The sequence below is a fragment of the Euleptes europaea genome, chromosome 20 (genome assembly GCF_029931775.1).
Source record: "Euleptes europaea isolate rEulEur1 chromosome 20, rEulEur1.hap1, whole genome shotgun sequence".
In the NCBI taxonomy this organism is placed as follows: domain Eukaryota; kingdom Metazoa; phylum Chordata; class Lepidosauria; order Squamata; family Sphaerodactylidae; genus Euleptes; species Euleptes europaea.
Window position 1 is genome coordinate 20,524,223 of NC_079331.1, and position 16,992 is coordinate 20,541,214.

Genomic DNA, 16,992 nt, shown 5'->3' on the forward strand with positions numbered 1-16,992 from the left:
GCCTACTAAGACCCCAAGATCCTTTTCACACACACTACTGCTAAGATAAGTCTCCCCTGTCCTATAATTATGCATTTGATTTGTCCTACCTAATGCAGAACTTTATATTTATCTCTGTTGAAATGCATTTTATAGGTTTTAGCCCAATTCTTCTGCCTGTCAAGATCATCCCGTATCCTGGCTCTGTCTTCTACTGTATTTGCTACCCCTCCTAATTTAGTATAATCTGCAAATTTAAAAAGCATCCCCTCTATTCCTTCAGTTTTCCCTTCCCCCAAGATTGTAAATTCCAAGATTACATGGTCACTACTACCCAGAGTACCTACTACTTTAACCTTAAGGAAGAATGAAACCGGCTTACAATCACCTTACCTTCCCCTCCCCACAACAGCCCCCCTGTGAAGTAGGTGGGGCTGAGAGAGCTCTAAGAGAGCTGTGACTGACCCAAGGTCGCCCAGCAGGCTTTAGGTCCTCCCTGGCCTGTGGGATGCGGGGGGAGGATTGCTAGATCCAGGTTGGGAAACTCTTGAAGATTTGGGGATGGAGCCTGGGGATTGCAGGGACCTCAGTGGGGTACAATGCCACAGAGTCCTGCCCTCCAAAACACCAATTTGTCTCCAGGAGAACCGATCTCTGTAGTCTGGAGAGGAGCTATAATTTTTTTGGGGAGGGGGGAAGGTCCCACCCAGAGGCTGGCCTTCCTATGCCATAGAGCCCACCATCCAAAGCATCTATTTTCTCCAGGGAGCTGATCTCTGTAGTCCGGAGGGGAGCTGGAATTTCGGGGGGAGAGTTTCCCAGGTCCCACCTGGAGGCAGGGCAGGTGCCAGTCATTTTTGTGCCCTAGCCGAGGCTAACTACTAGTGCCCCCCCCCCATTGCTAACCAATTTTGAAAAACAGATGTCTTGCAGGAAAAAATAAAGGCGCCAAACGTTTTATAAGATGTTATAATTAATTCTGTTCCATAGCACTGTTGTGGTACACATCTTAAAATGAAAAAAATATAAATTGTCAGTCGCATTTTTTCCAAGAAACGAATGTGTTTTAAAACTGTGCCCCTCTGGCCAGTTCGGCACCCCAGGCGACCGCCTAGTTCGCCTAATGGTAGCCCCGGCCCTGCCTGGAAGCTGGCATCCCGGGCGGCGGGGATTGGTTTCCCGGGCTGGACGGAAGGCGATTCCGAGCGCATTTTCCCACGAGCCCTGCGAGGAGGAGGAGGAGGAGGAGGAGGAGGAGGAGGCGGCGGGGGGCCCATCTCCGCCGCAGCCCGAGCCCAGGCGGCGGCGCCTTCTTCGCTGGGGCGCGGCCGCCGAGAGGCATGGAGGACGACCTGGCTTCCGAGGAGGACACGCGTGAGTGGCGGAGGGAGGGGAGGGGAGGGGAGGGGAGGGGAGGGGAGGGGATCGGGGCCCTGGGAAGCAGGCCGGGCTTTCCGGGGGGTGGCGGGGGCTCTTTGGGCAGGATCCCGGCTTGCTCCCGAGAAGCTGCCCTCTGGGGAGAAGGCAGGGGTTGGGGGTTGGGGGCCGCTTGCTGCGCTCCCGTCGTTCCGCATGGGGGTGGGTGGGGGGCGGAGGGGGCCGTTCTCCCGGGGCCGGGGGTAGAAAGGCTCGAGGGGTCTCGCTAAGGCTGGAGCGGGCTTCGGGGCGGCGGCTCAGGGGTCGAGCCTCTGCTTGGCAGGCCGAAGCTCCCCGGTTCCATCCCCGGCAGCATCTCCAGTTCGAGGGACCAGGCAAGGCGGGGATGGGAAAGACCCTCTTCTGCCGGAGAGCCCGGAGAGCCGCTGCCGGCCTGAGCAGACAAGCCTGGCTTCGATGGGCCCAGGGTCTGGTTCAGCAGAAGGCAGGGAGGTCTCTCGGTCAGTAGGGCAGGACTCCAAGGAACAGGAGGTCCTCAGCAGCTGCTAAATGTTAGGAGAAGCGTGGAGTAGTGGTTAGAGTCAGGCCGGGATCCAGGAGACGAGGGTTCAAGTCCCCACTCCGCCCTGGGTGCTCGCAGGGTGGCCACAAAATGTCATCTGAAACCACTTTGCAGGGCTGTCATTGAGGATCAGATGGAGAAGGAGAGAAAGACGTGGTTCAGCTGCTTCTGGTCCCCATTGGTCAGGAAAGCGGGGTGTAAATGTACCATAAATTGCCTAAGGCCTGCATTGTGCCCCCCCCCCCCGGTTTTGGAGAAAGCAGGGTATCAGTGAAATAAAATCAATGGCCCGTGGGCTGTTCATCATTGCAAGGGGCTGCCTCTGGAGGGGGTGGATTCCCCCCCTCCCTGGAGGCCTTTAAGCAGAGCAGGGTAGATGGATGCTGAAGTTGACTAATTCCTGCATTGAGCACAGGGTGGACTAAGTGACCTCCAGGAACACTCCGACTCTAGGGCTGAGGTTTTGTGGGAGTTTCTGTGTTTTAAAATATTGTCGAAGGCTTTCACGGTCAGAGTTCATTGGTTCTTGTGGGTTATCCGGGCTGTGTGACCGTGGTCTTGGTATTTTCTTTCCTGACGTTTCGCCAGCAACTGTGGCTGGCATCTTCAGAGGAGTAACACTGAAGGACAATGTCTCTCTCATTGTCAGAGAGACACTGTCCTTCAGTGGTACTCCTCTGAAGATGCCTGCCACAGTTGCTGGCGAAACGTCAGGAAAGAAAATTCCAAGACCACGGTCACACAGCCCAGATAACCTACAAGAACCAATTTCTGTGTTTTGATTTTAAATTGCTTCATTCCACAATAGCTGAGCTGGAACCTTCGGAGTTCAGTTTTTCTTTCTCCACTGAGAACGTTGGCCTTTTGCTGTTTCAGATATTTACTTGATTTAATTAATTAATTGATTATCCAATGTGCTTCCCCTCCTGTTCCCTGCCTTTCTCCCTGGTGGGAGACCGTTGGGATATAAATGAGGTAAATAAATTATAATTATGCCCCACCTTTCTCCTTAACGGGGACCCAAAGTGCTTAATTCCTTTTCTTCGTCTCCATTTTATTGTCATGACAACCTTGTGAGGTAGGCTAGGGTGAGAGCATGTGAGTGGCCCAGGGTCAACCAGCAAGTTTCCATAGCGGTGTGAGGATTAGAACCTGGGTCTCCCAGATCTTAGTTTAGCACACTAACTGCTACACCACACTGGTGAGAAAGGGGTGGATTTAGAGACCTAACAGCCACAAGTGACAGGTTACGCCGTTCAAGATATTTGCGCTCTAATCCTTAAGTGCTCCTCTTAGCAATGAACCTCACTGGTAGCTTGACTGACTTGCATGTAGAATTTACTTTTATTTATTTGAATCCTTGATGCTTCCTTCTGAGTCAGGGTCTGTGTTGTCTACTCTGATTGGCAGCAACTCCCCAGGGTCCTGAGCCGAGGTCTTTCACTTCACTTACTGCCAGATACTTTTTTAACTGGATGCCAGGGATTGAACCCGGGACCTTCTGCTTGCAAAGCAGATTATCGAATCATAGAGGGACCGCCAGGGTCATCTAGTCCAACCCCCTGCACAATGCAGGAAATTCACAACTACCTCTCCCCACACCCCCAGTGACCCATACTCCATGCCCAAACGATGGGGTGGGGGGAACCCTCCAGGATCCCTGGACAGTCTGGCCTGGAGGAAAATTGCTTCCTCACCCCAAAGCAGCATTCAGCATTTCCCTGGGCATGTAAGAAAGGGTCACAAGAGCCAAGCACTGGTGCAACCCTTCCTGCCCTCCCTCTCATGATCTGCCTAAGTTCACAGAATCAGCATTGCTGTCAGATGGCCATCTGGCCTTTGCTTTAAAACCTCCAAAGGAGAGCCCTCCACCTCCCGAGGAAGCCTGTTCCACTGAGGAACTGCTTGAACTGTCAGAAAGTGCTTCCTAATGTTTAGCCGAAAACTCTTTTGATTTAATTTCAATCCATTGGTTGTTGTCTGACCTTCTGGGGCAACAGAAAACAACTCGGCACCATCCTCTCCATGACAGCCCTTCAAGTACTTGAAGATGCTCTACCGTTGAGCTAGAGACCCTTCCTAAATGAAGCTTCCTTATACTGAGTCAGAGCCTTGGTCTATCAAGGCCAGCACGGTCTACTCTGACTGGCAGCAACTCTCTGGGGCCCCAAGCGGAGGTCTTTCACTGCACTTAGTGCCAGATTCTTTTTTTTACTGGAGATGCCCGGGATTGAACCTGGGACCTTTTGCATGCAAAGCCGATGCTCTACCATTGAGCCAAGGACCCTTCCTAAATGAAGCTGCCTTATACTGAGTCAGACCCTTGGTCTATCAAGATCAGCATTCTCTTATCTGACTGGCTGTAACTCTCCAGGGTCTCAGGCCTTTCCTATCACCTTCCTCCTACCTCGTCCTTCCAGCTGGAGATGCCAGGGATTGAACCTGGGATCTCTGCATGCAAAGCAGAGGCTGTGTCACCAAAACGTGTCTGCTGTCCGTTTACTTGCTTTTTGTACGTCAAATTCAGATGGGAAAGTACCTCTGCTGGGAGGGCTAGATTCGGGTCCAGTAGCACCTCTTCCAGACCAACAGGATTTTCAGGGGACAAGCTTTCGAGAATCAAAAAGCTCCTACCCTGAAAATCTAGTTGGTGTCGAAGGCGCCCCTAGAGTCCCCTCCCCAAACCCTGCCCTTACCAGTCTCCAACCCTCTCCCCCAAAATCTCCAAGAATTTCTCATCCCGGAGTTGGAAACCCTACACCCACCTCCCTCAATTTCTCCACTACACCTAGGGTTGCCAGCTCCAGGTTGGGAAATACCTGGAGATTTTGGGGGTGGAGCATGTGGAGGGTGGGGTTTTGAGAGGGACTTCAAAGCTAGAGAGTCCAATTGCCAAAGCAGCCATTTTCTCCAGGGGAACTGATCTCTGTCACCTGGAGGCCAGTTGTAATAGCGGGAGATCTCCAACCACCACCTGGAGGTTAGCAAACCTATCCTCGACTCAAATCTAGCTGTTCTACTGCAGACAACCTGGCTACCCTCTGACACCATAAGCTAGAATGGCTGTTTGCCTTCAAACATCGCTTGTCTACTTCCTCTACTGCATTTACAACATTTCCTAAGTGCACACAAATAATTCAAGGGGAATTAAAAAACACAGTTTGTCTAATAACTCCCGCCCAGTGGGTCTCCAAAGTCCAGGTGTGATTTTTTTACCCCTCCCCTTCTTTTGATCAGCAGATCTATTCCCGGCCTCTCACCCACAGCTTATGAAATTTCCCTCGACTGCGCTTCTGCCACTATTTTAAAAAGGGCAGGAACCTCCTTAAAGAGGAAAAAGTTTAAACCAATCTGTTTTGCTTAGGTGAACCCGTTCCAACACCTTCCCTCTTCGTTCTTCTTAATGCGCTTTCTCTTGCGTGTGCTAGCCAAAGTTTGTTACTCTATATAAACAGGGATTGTGTGTCACGCCAGGAGATCTGTAAATAATATTTCTGTTTGCTGGAGGCTATTTCCTTCTAGAGAGGCAATAATTGTTGGTTTAAGACTTTACAGCCAGGTGCCAGGTCTCCACCAGCAAACTCGGGGTATGGGTTTTGAAAAATGCAGGAGGTTAAAATGTTGCCCAAACTCCAGTTTTCTCTCTTATTCTGTGGAGAACTTGGTCCTGTTTGATAAGGCATCAGTTCACCTAGTGTAAGGCAGGTGGACAATTCTGTTGATCACAGGCTTTTGGGATCTGTCAAATTGCAAAAAGCAGTCCAGGAATCTCTGGAAGCCAATGGGTCCTGTAAACCGGCCTGTAAACTGGCTGTGTGAATGGCTGTCTATAAAAAGATGGCCCGTATTCATTTCTATTTGCCACCATATTTGTTCCTGGCACTAATGGTTCGGGATGAATGCTAGGTTTCCCAACGTGGTCTTGTGCAAATTGCAAGCCGAGAGAGAACTTCCAGCAGGCCATGAGAAAGAAATAATGAAAGGCACCTGTGAGCTCAAAGTATGCACCAGCAGAGGAAGCTTCCCGTTGTGCCTCTGCATTCTTCTTTACTGTGGTCTGGCCTCCTTTCATTCACCTTCAGGAAAGGGCAGAATTCCCCCCCTCATCTGTGCTGCAGGTACAGTTGGATTACCCATTCAGTGCACAAATGAAACCCAATGTCCCAAATTTCAGAGGAGTCTCCCTGTCGCATCTCTGCATGATTTGCTCTGACATTTTTTCCCTTCCCATCAGGCAGCTGTGATTACATCCAATCGTTCCTGATACAGGGATGCAGACTAAATTATTCAGCCTCAGAGGTTGGGCCGACCATCTGTTCAGTCAGAACATCCATGTGCTCGGCAGCATGCAAGCAGCGCGCTGCTCCCTCTCGGATTTAATTTCTGTGCTTTATTTAACAACCTGCAACAGACAATCAGTCACATAGTTTTAAATCCCTGTATTTTTTTTTTTATTCCTTCAAGTGCTCCTTTCGGAAAAAAAGCTCCACGATGCAGCCAAACGAAACGACGCCAGGCGCATGGAAGAACTGATCAAGAGGGGGGTGGACGTCAACGCCAAGAATAATGTAGGTACTTATTACTGGGGCCAATCGACTGGCATGTCTCATACCTCACCTTTCCCCAGTCAAAATTCTTCACCGACGGAATCGTTAAAGCAGCATAATAAAAAAGACCTCGTAAAACCAATGGTAAAAAAAATAGAGCTAAAAATACATATATAAAATAAAGTAAAGCAAATAAAAAACCTATGGCAAGAGGGAGGAGGGATCGTTGAAGGAATGCCAGATGAAACAAAAAAAGGTCTTTGGCCACTGGCAGAAGACAGCGACAGAAGGGGGTAGGACTAATACCCTTGGGGAAGGAGTTCCATAATTTTGGCACCACAACCGAGAAGGCCCTGTCTCAAGTTGCCACCCGTCTAGCCTCAGAAAGTGGGGGCACTCAAAGCAGATGCCACCATGTGGGTGGGAAAGAGAAGTCAAAGGGAATCTCTCTCTTATGCCTTGAACATTCATACTGCCAAAGGGCTGGCTTCAGGCACATGGACCATAGACACGCTTGGTCCAAGAGCTGCAAATGACTGGTCGGTCGCTCCCGGTTTTCTTCCCCTGCTTAATCTCTGCCTTTCCAGATAGACCGGACCGCTCTCCACTGGGCCGCAGGAGCAGGCCACGAACTGGCGGTGCGGCTTCTGCTCGACCACGACGCCTTGGTGGACGATGAGGACATTGTAAGCCCCGACGGAGCTACCTTTCGCCTCGAGCGTCTCAATCTTTTAACACTGGGCTCTCTGTGTTAGAATAGTGCTTACTTTAAATGAGAGTACTCCTTCAACCCCATGGCCTTGACCAGTATCACACTGATAAAGTTAAAAACAATCCTAATAGCCCGACTCCAGTCTTGGATTCATTTATTTATTCATATAATTATATCTTGCTATAACTTTGGGGGAGGGGGACTTTGCAACAGCCAAAGTGGTCTTGTGTTCAATTCCTGCTATGAGCATTCTCAGTTTCTCTCCAGTGGGTATATTTGGCCTCCCTTGAAGAAGAAGCAAAATCCATCATTCTCTTATATTGATAGGGTTGCCAACTTCCAGGTGGTGGCTGGAGATCTCCCGCTGTTACAACTGACCTCCAGGCGACAGGGATCAGTTCCCCTGGAGAAAATGGCCACTTTGGAAGGTGGACTGTATGGCATTATACCCCATTGAAGTCTCTCCCCTCTCCAATCCCCACCCTCTTCAGGCTCCACCCCCAAAATCTTCAGGTATTTCCCAATCCGGACCTGGCAATCCTAAGGAGTAAACTCCACTGAATAACATGGGAATGACGTCTGAGTAGGCTTTCTCTCTCAGATGGGCTGAACTTTGTAGGGTTGCCAGCTAGGTTACCACATTGAAGTCCCTCCTCTCACCAAACCCCACCTCAGGCTCCACCCCCAAAATCTCCAGGTATTTCCCAACCTGGACCTGGCAATCCTAGCAATAGATAGGGTTGCCAGCCTCCAGGTGGTAAAATAAAAAATTGCGCTTCAGCAACAAAATGAGTGCAACGGTATTTATATTGAATAAACATAGACATGAAATAACCATATATATTCTGGAACATAGACATATGAGTCTAACCAGGGAACTGTGAAGGTCACGGTCGGATTAATAGATTATAGTCATGAGAATCTGAAGAAGGTTTCGAAACAAGACATATATCAGTATCGTTGTCCAATATCAGTATCTAGTTACAAAGAAACAGCTACAGCTTTCTGTTCTTATTCAATTGCGGAGCGGAGCGATCCTATGGGCACAGCTTTCCTTCTCCGCAATAATGTTCAGCACAGGATTGACATTCCTATTTAAAACTACAAGGATTTAGAACTACGTGTCAAGCAATTATTTATCTATTTCCACCTATTTTTTCTGTTGCCCTCACATTGGCTACAGAAGAGAGAGTGACATTGCGTGGCTAGCTTTTTGCAGCCTTAACGGACACTCACCTGGTGAAGCACTGGAACTTTGGCAAGATTTTTGTAGCTTTAACGGACACTCACCTGGTAAAGAACTTTATTTTCCTCTCTCGTTTGCTTGTCTTGGTTGGTTGTTACACACATTGTTGTTTAGCTGTATTTTCAGGTTGTTGTTTAGTCGTATTGTCAGGTTGTAAAATATATATATGGTTATTTCATGTCTATGTTTATTCAATATAAATACCATTGCACTAATTTTGTATAGTGGTCTACGTTGCTGAAGCGCAATTTTTTATTTTGCTACTTTCTACCAGCATGTACTATTTTGCTTATAGCCTCCAGGTGGTAGCTGGAGATCTCCCACTATTATAGCTGAACTCCAGATGACAGAGGTCAGTACACCTGGAGAAAATGGCTGCTTTGGAAGGTATTATACCCCATTGAAGTCTCTCCCCTCCCCAAACCCCGCCCTCCTCAGGCTACACTCCCAAAATCTCCAGGTATTTCCCAACCCCGACCTAGCAACCCTATTGAAGTGAAACACAGATTCCAAAAGACAATGTTCCAGTGTGCCAATTCGCCCCAATTAACACAAACATAATCTTTTTGAGTAAGGAAGCTTTTTCTAGCAACCATCCATTACCTGAGAAGGTATTGCAGTTAATCTGGCTAACAAAAACTCTCTTCTATATAGTGGAACAGTTAAATATTTTCAGTATTCAAGAAAGGCCCTTGAATACGACAAACTGAAATGAAGGGGAGGGGCTGTGGCTCAGTGGTAGAGCATCTGCTTGGCATGCAGAAGGTCCCAGGTTCGATCCCTGGCATCGCCAGTAAAAGGGACCAGGCAAGTAGGTGATGGGAAAGACCCTTGAGACCCTGGAGAGCTGCTATCGGTCTGAGTAGACAATACTGACTTTGATGGACCCAGAGTCTGATTCAGTATAAGGCAGCTTTATGTGTATTCTCTGTTGACTCAGGATAAAATATTTTGGGGAGGACCATGGCTCAGTGGTAGAGCATCTGCTTGGCATGCAGAGTGTCCCAGGTTCAATCCCTGGCATCTACAGTTAAAGGGACTAGGCAAGTAGGTGATGGGAAAGACCTCAGCCTGAGACCCAGGAGAGCTGCGGCTGGTCTGAGTAGACAATAGATACTGATTTTGATGGACCAAGGGTCTGATGCAGTATAAGGCAGTGTCATGTGTTCAGGTGGGGAGCAAACTCCACATGCTCAATCATAAGAGCTTAGGAAATCCAGTTCTTTCAATTGACTCAGAATCAACACTCCAGCCCCTTCCATCCCTGAATACCTCCCATCCTCGATCTGAATTCCCAAAAAGGGCAGTTTACATAAGAGTCCTCCCTCAGCAAGGAAAGATAATCAGTCTTATCAATTATTCTAGCTTTAGAGCTAGAATAATAATAAAATGGCTACCTTAAAAATGTTGTATTGTTCATCCAAAAAGTTGGGGAAAAATAACAGGGACCTGTGGGCTTGGGTACCAATTTCCATTTTATTACGGACGCAATATGACTTTTTTGCTGTCTCTTTCTGGCTGCCCAGTTTGGGATGAACGCCCTCCTCTTGTCCACTTGGTTCGGCCATCTGCGTGTTCTTCAGATGCTTGTAAACGCCGGTGCCAAAATCAGCCGTATGAACAAGGTGAGGTGCATTCTCTGAGCGCCCAGAGCTCCCAGCTCTGAGGCAATCAAGACGTGTTGGGAAAAGACCATGGGAAAGAGCGTTGCCAAATATTCTCCTGGCCTTTGTTAGCATGTCTGGGCTGATTTGTACACAGTTTCCAGATTTACGAAAGCCATTTGAAGTCAGTTTTGCCTGTCTCGTTTCTCTCAGTACTCTTTTGTGGAACTCCCTGCCCCAGGATGTGGTGGTGGCTGCCAACCTGGAAGGCTTTAAGAGGGGAGTGGACGTGTTCATGGAGAGGGCTATTCATGGCTACTAGTCAAAATGGATACTAGTCACGATGTATACCTATTATCTCCATGATTAGAGGAGCATGCCTATTGTATGAGGTGCTGTAGAACACAGGCAGGAGAATGCTGCTGCAGTCGTCTTGTTTGTGGTCTTCCTGGAGGCACCTGGTTGGGCCACTGTGTGAACAGACTGCTGCACTTGATGGGCCTGGGTCTGATCCAGCAGGGCTTTTCGTATGTTCTTATGATGCATCCCTATTCTCTCCAGGATCAGAGGAGCAGGCCTATTATATTGGGTGCTGTGGAACACAGGCAGGAGAATGCTGCTGCAGTCGTTTTGTTTGTGGGCTTCCTAGAGGCCCCTGGTTGGCCACCGTGTATACAGACTGCTGGACTTAATGGGCATTGGTGTAATCCAGCATGGCTTTTCTTATGGCCTTATTTCCTTTTTTGTGAATCTGCTGAGAAATCTTGGTGGGAGAACAGTTGCCCTTCAAAGACCTATGGTTCCCAAAAGCCATTGGGAGGGAGCTGTGACCTTATCGTGACCTCATAGCATTTTCAAGGCAAGAGATGAACAGGGGTGGTTTGCCATCGCCTGCCTCTGCGTAGCGAACCTGGACTTCCTTGGTGGTCCCCCATCTAAGTACTAACCAGGGCCGACCCTTCTTTGCTTCTGAGATCTGACAAGATCGGGCTAGCCTGGGCTCATGCTCAGCAATCTTTTCCCATGCCAGAATCTTCACGGTGGCATTGCAGTGCCTTTTCAGCTGCCGTGTGTGCAGCCAGGAGCCTCAGTGGGAACCTGAGCCGGCTTGGTGCGAGCCTTTCCCCGTGGCTGAGACTTCAGAATGGGTCGCACAAACAGCCCAGAGGTGTGGCGTGGCTGATCAGAGGCTCCCAACACAGAGCTGTCACCCGGGCAGACTATTTCGTAGGTTGGCTGTGTTTGTTTACAGGGCGAGCCTTTCTACGGGGCACTAAGAATACCAGGCTGTGTCCCAGCGGTGCCTATAAAAGAGCTGAGAGCCAGCGTGGTGTACTGGTTAAGAGCGGTGGTTTGGAGCGGTGGACTCTGATCTGGAGAACCGGATTGGTTTCCCCACTCCTCCATATGAAGCCATCTGGGCGACCTTGGGCTACTCACAGCTCTCTTGGAGCTCTCTCAGCCTACCTTCCTCACGAGGTGCCTGTTGTGGGGAGGGGAAGGGAAGGTGATTGTAAGCCAGTTTGATTCTTCCTTAAGTGGAGAAAGTCAGCATATAAAACCCTACTCTTCTTCTTCTTAACCAGGGAGGAACTCATGGGCTCAAATTTATTTTCCTTTATTTACTTATTATTTTCAATTTCTAACCCGTCCTCCCCGGCCAAAGCCGGGCTCAGGGCGTAACAACATTAAAATCCGGATATGAACAGGCAAAAGAATTGGTTAAGTATTGGAGGTGGAAAGGCAGCATGACCTAAACAGAATTAAAAATCCATTGTTTGATGTCTCTGTTCTTAATAAGTTGTCAGGGATCCCTTACCTCCTCAACATAACTAATTCAGAATGTAGGAGAGCTTTCACCTTAATGCGATATAATGTTCTCCCATCGGCACTGATAGAAGTGAATATAAAAAGATCCCCTTCCAGGAATGCATGTGTATCTGCCAGGAGGGTAGTGTGATATTTGATTTCAGAACATGTGATATTTGATTTCAGGATTTACAGTCAAATTTGGCAAGAATTGATACTACCTATTTTGGCTAGCCTTTCAACTACTAGTCAAAGATCCATCCAATTAATGAAAATACTTTCAGACAGGAATAATGAGATAACTTATAAAGTCGCCAAATACGCAAGGCTAGGTATTAAGCATAGAAGCACTTGGTCTAATTCTGATAAGGGAAGTGGAATATATCACTAAATGGGTAATATTAAGTAAATATTTAACTGTATTGTAAACTTTGTATCCTAAATAGTGTTTTATTAACAGGTGTATTGCTATATTTTATCCTTTCAATCATGTTAATATTTTTGAATATTTGCTTTGCTGGTCAATGACCATAATAAATTAAATTGATTGATTGACATTAAAATCAACATGTAGATAATACATCTCAAAAGTATTTTTTTTAAAAAAACGTGTACAGTTCTCAACAATCTAAAACAGCAATCTGAAACCTCAGATGGTGCTAAAGATACAGTGTACCCGCTGCGACAAGCCCCCTCTAACTCATAAAACAAATAAATTCAGATAAGGAAGGGGTGGGGAAATCAGCACCTATGATGTCCGTGGCCGCCCTCAATTTTAGGCCTGGTGGGATAACTCTGTTTTGCCGGCCCTGAGGAACTCTGTAAGGTCCCGCAGGGCCCTGATGTAACCAGGCAGAGCATTCCACCAGCCGCACACTCCTAGGGCCGGGGACCACCAACAAGTTGGTATCTGTTGAAATTGGTTCTGCTGGCTGTGCAGAGCTGGGTGAAGAGGATGTAACTTGCTAAATACCCCTTCCCGCTAACCAGAGCCAGCATTCAGAGATCACACTAAACCAGAATTTAATCGTAGCTTGGCGTGCCATTTTAATGCAGCTTTAGTTATCAAACAAAAGCTGTACATTATTGTTAACCAAATTTGTCGTAATTCCCATTTTCAGGCAAGAAAACCTCAAAGGGAGAATCCAACATGAAACTGATTAATTAGAATTCATTAACAAGTTCAAGACTGTTTACCCACCCAGGTCTTAAAAGGGGTCTGGGATTTCTTATATGTGCTAAATATCCTGCATGCACGTCTGTAGCTTCCTATTGTATCAGCTGATCTGGCATATCTTAGTCTTTAAAGTGCCCCTGGACTCCAGCTTTACATTTTACAGTACCTTCTATTGTGCAGCAAAAGGGCAGCGGTGAAATCACTCAAATCTGCTCTTGTCGTTTTTCAGAATGGCCGCAACCTGCTTCATTGCGCGGCTCAGAGGGGTCATCTCAGAGTGATCGAGTTCATCATGGAAGACCTGGAGGATGTGCGGCTGGATAAGAAAGACAAGGTGTGCCCATCAGAATGCAGCTGATGGGCTTCGAGTAATGTTTGGAGGATCCCTCAGGTTCCTCAGTGAGAAGATTAGCAATGGCTGAGAAGGTCCCCTGGCAGGGTGTAGTGGTTAAGAGTGGTGGACTCTAATCTGGAGAACCGGGTTCAATTTCTCACTCCTCCACATGAGCAGGAGACTCTAATCTGGAGAACTGGGTTTGATTCCTCACTCCTCCACATGAAGGGTGGACTCTAATCTGGAGCACCGTGTTTGATTCCCCTTTCCTCCACATGAGCGGCAGACTCTAATCTCCAGATTAGAGTCCGAGGCTCATGTGAAGGAGTGGGGAATCAAACCCGGTTCTCCAGATTAGAGTCCAAACTGCAGGGAATTCACAACTACCTTCCCCGCACACACACCCAGTGACCCCTGCTCTATGTTCAGAGGAAGCCCCCCCCCCCAACAAAAAAAACCCTCCAACCTTGGTATTCTCCTGGGCATGTAAGAAAGGAACATGAGAGCCACAAAGAAGGGGAGACCGTTGTGAGCCAATGGATTCTCCATTGGAAAGAGAAGGGAGAGGGTTGAAATGTAATGAAATAAATACCTTTTTTTCCCCATTACCATCTTGCATGTACCTTGGGATCGCTTCCCGCCCTTAAAGATGGACAGAACTGCGTTTCACCTGGCTGCGGAAAACGGGCACCTGGAAGTGGTGGAGTTTCTGATTGGCTGTGGCTGTAATTACAGAATCAAAGACAAGGTACGGAAAGAACCGAGATTCTTCTGCTCATGTCGGAAGTTCTTAAGATCTCTGCGTCCTCTACCTTCCCATCTTCGTCATATCTGATAAAGGGAGCTTTGACTCACGGAAGCTCATACCCCAAAAACCTTGTTGGTCACTAAGGTGCTACTGGACTCGAATCTCGCTCTTCTACTGCAGACCAACGTGGCTACTCCCTGAAACTGCCTTTGCATACCTCTTACTTCCTCTAGGCTGGCCCTTGGGTTGCCCCTTGGAAAGGGATCTGCTACTTGGAAAGGGACCCCCAACTGACCATCCTCCACCACCACCCCAAATCCCCACTGGCACGTCTCCTTTAGTTTCTCTGACTGACTCTGGGTGTCCCGTTGGTTTGCAGGAGGAGAATATGGCCCACCATGTAGCTGCGAAGAACGGCCATACTGGGGTGGTCCGGAAGCTCGTAGAAGTTGGGATAAGCCTTGACGAGATTAACATGGTGAGTAACCCTCAAGAATGTTTGTTTTTTCCTCTTTGGGGGAACATCCACTGCTTTCTTCTTTAAAGTGAAGGTCAACCCTTCTCTTCTGAACATAAGAACATAAGAAAAGCCCTGCTGGATCAGACCCAGGCCCATCAAGTCCAGCAGTCTGTTCACACAGTGGCCAACCAGGTGCCTCTAGGAAGCCCACAAGCAAGATAACTGCAACAGCACCATCCTGCCTGTGTTTCACAGCACCTCATAGAATAGGCATGCTCCTCTGATCCTGGAGAGAATAGTATGCATCATGACTAGCATCCATTTTGATGTAGCCATGAATGGCCCTCTCCTCCATGAACATGTCCACTCCCCTCTTAAAGCCTTCCAAGTTGGCAGCCATCACTACATCCTGGGGCAGGGAGTTCCACAATTTAACTATGTGTTGTGTAAATAAATATTTCCTTTTATCAGTTTTGAATCTCTCACCCTCCAGTTTCAGCAGATGACCCCGCGTTCTAGTATTACGAGAGAGGGAGAAAAGATTCTCCCTGTCCACTCTCTCCAAACTGTGCATAATTTGAGCAAGGAATAGAGCTATCTCACCATTTCCTGTGTGTTTCCCCTCACAATAACCTCGCTCTACTGCTCACAGACCCTCAGACTCTGAGGCGCTCCCTCAGATTCCTGAAATTAATTTATTTATATTTTTATCTTGCTGCTCCTCTAAGGGGAGCTGAGCAGCTTCTATGGTTCTCTTCCCCCATCCATGTTAACCTCACAACAAACCAGTGAAGTAGGTTACACGGAGAGTGATTGACTGACCCAAGGTCACAACCAGCAAGCTTCATCACACAGAGGGGATTAGAATTCTGACCACCATCCCGGTACCTCATGACTCACATGAACGCATGAAGCTGCCTTATGCTGAATTAGACCCTTGGTCCATCATAGTCAGTCATGTCTACTCAGACTTGAAGCAGCTCTCTCAGGCTGAGGCCTTTCACATCACTTCCTACCTGATTCTTTTAATTGGAGATGCCAGGGATTGAACCTGGGACCTTCTGCTCGCCAAGCAGGTGCTCTGTCACTGAGCCACAGCCCCTTCTACTCTCCCCCTTTCCTCCAACCTTCCAAATTGCCCATTTTAGAATCATAGAGTTGGAAAGGACCACCAGGGTCATCTAGTCTAAGCCCCTCCACAGTGCAGGAAATTCACAACTACCTCCTCCACCCCCAGTAACCCCATCCCCAGTAACCCCCAGAAGATGGCCGAGATGCCCTCCCTCTCATCATCTGCTTAAGGTGATAGAATCAGCATTGCTGACAGGTGGCCATCTAACCTCTGCTTAAAAACGTCTAACCTCTGCTTAAAAACAGCTTACCACCTCCCGAGGAAGCCTGTTCTGCTGTGGAACCGCTCTAACTATTAGAAAATTCTTCCTAATGTCTAGACGGAAACTCTTTTGATTTAATTTCAACCAGCTGGTTCCGGTCCGACCCTCTGGGGCAACAGAAAACAACTCGGCACCCTCCTCTATATGACAGCCCTTCAAGTACTTGAAGATGGTTATCATATCCCCTCTCAGTCTTCTCCTCTCCAGGCTAAACATACCCAGCTTCTTCAACCTTTCCTCATAGGACTTGGTCTCCAGACCCCTCACCATCTTTGTTGCCCTCCTCTGGACACGTTCCAGGTTGTCTACATCTTTCTTAAATTATGATGCCCCAAACTGAACACAGTACTCTAAGTGAGGTCTAACCTTTCTTCTCTACTTCCTTTGGCCAACTTCTTTTTAATGGTTTCATTCTTTTTCCCTGCTGCACTGTCTCTTACTTGGAGGTGTTTTTTTTTTTAACTCACAATAACTTTTGTGATTGTTCTAGCAGTCACCCTTGCAGACTTTTTGATTTGCGATGCCGGCGGGAGGGGCACATAGCACTATTCAATATATTATTTTCTCTGAGCAAAAACAAAACATCTAGACCACTGGTTCCCAACCTTTTTTTGACCAGGGACCACTAGGACGTTTTTGTTTGGTGCAGGGACCCCAAGGTTCAAAATAAAAATTCAGAGAATTTGAAAATAAACTTTAATCATAACTGTTAAACATTAAACTTAGAATAATATTTGAATATATATATATATATATTATAATAGAAAACTTTTAATTGAAAATATTAATTTATTATGGGTTTATAACTTTGTTTCGCGGACCTTAATTTAGTTCTCGCGGACCCCTGGGGGTCCATGGACCCCCGGTTGGGAACCAGTGATCTAGACTTTTCTTTCCCTGCCTTCCCAGGAAGGGTTGACCCCGCTGCACTTGGCTGCTGAAGGAGGACACCTTGACAGTGTGAGGCTGCTCTTGGAAGCAGGGAGTGATGTCAATGGCCAAACACAGGTAGGCGAGCCCCATAGAAGGAGCCCCACATCCGT

At 47.7% G+C, this 16,992-nt stretch overlaps 1 protein-coding gene across 1 annotated transcript in view; it reads left to right on the forward strand.

The window, feature by feature from the left end:
- The first annotated feature begins 1,319 nt into the window (after positions 1 to 1,319).
- ANKDD1A (ankyrin repeat and death domain containing 1A) overlaps positions 1,320 to 16,992 on the forward strand; it is a 32,678-nt gene continuing 17,005 nt past the window's right edge. The window contains exons 1-8 of the mRNA XM_056865708.1: positions 1,320 to 1,353; positions 6,383 to 6,486; positions 7,053 to 7,151; positions 9,950 to 10,048; positions 13,243 to 13,347; positions 13,997 to 14,095; positions 14,475 to 14,573; positions 16,859 to 16,957. Of these exons, the coding sequence (XP_056721686.1) occupies positions 1,320 to 1,353; positions 6,383 to 6,486; positions 7,053 to 7,151; positions 9,950 to 10,048; positions 13,243 to 13,347; positions 13,997 to 14,095; positions 14,475 to 14,573; positions 16,859 to 16,957 (738 nt within the window). The remainder of the gene's footprint in view (positions 1,354 to 6,382; positions 6,487 to 7,052; positions 7,152 to 9,949; positions 10,049 to 13,242; positions 13,348 to 13,996; positions 14,096 to 14,474; positions 14,574 to 16,858; positions 16,958 to 16,992) is intronic.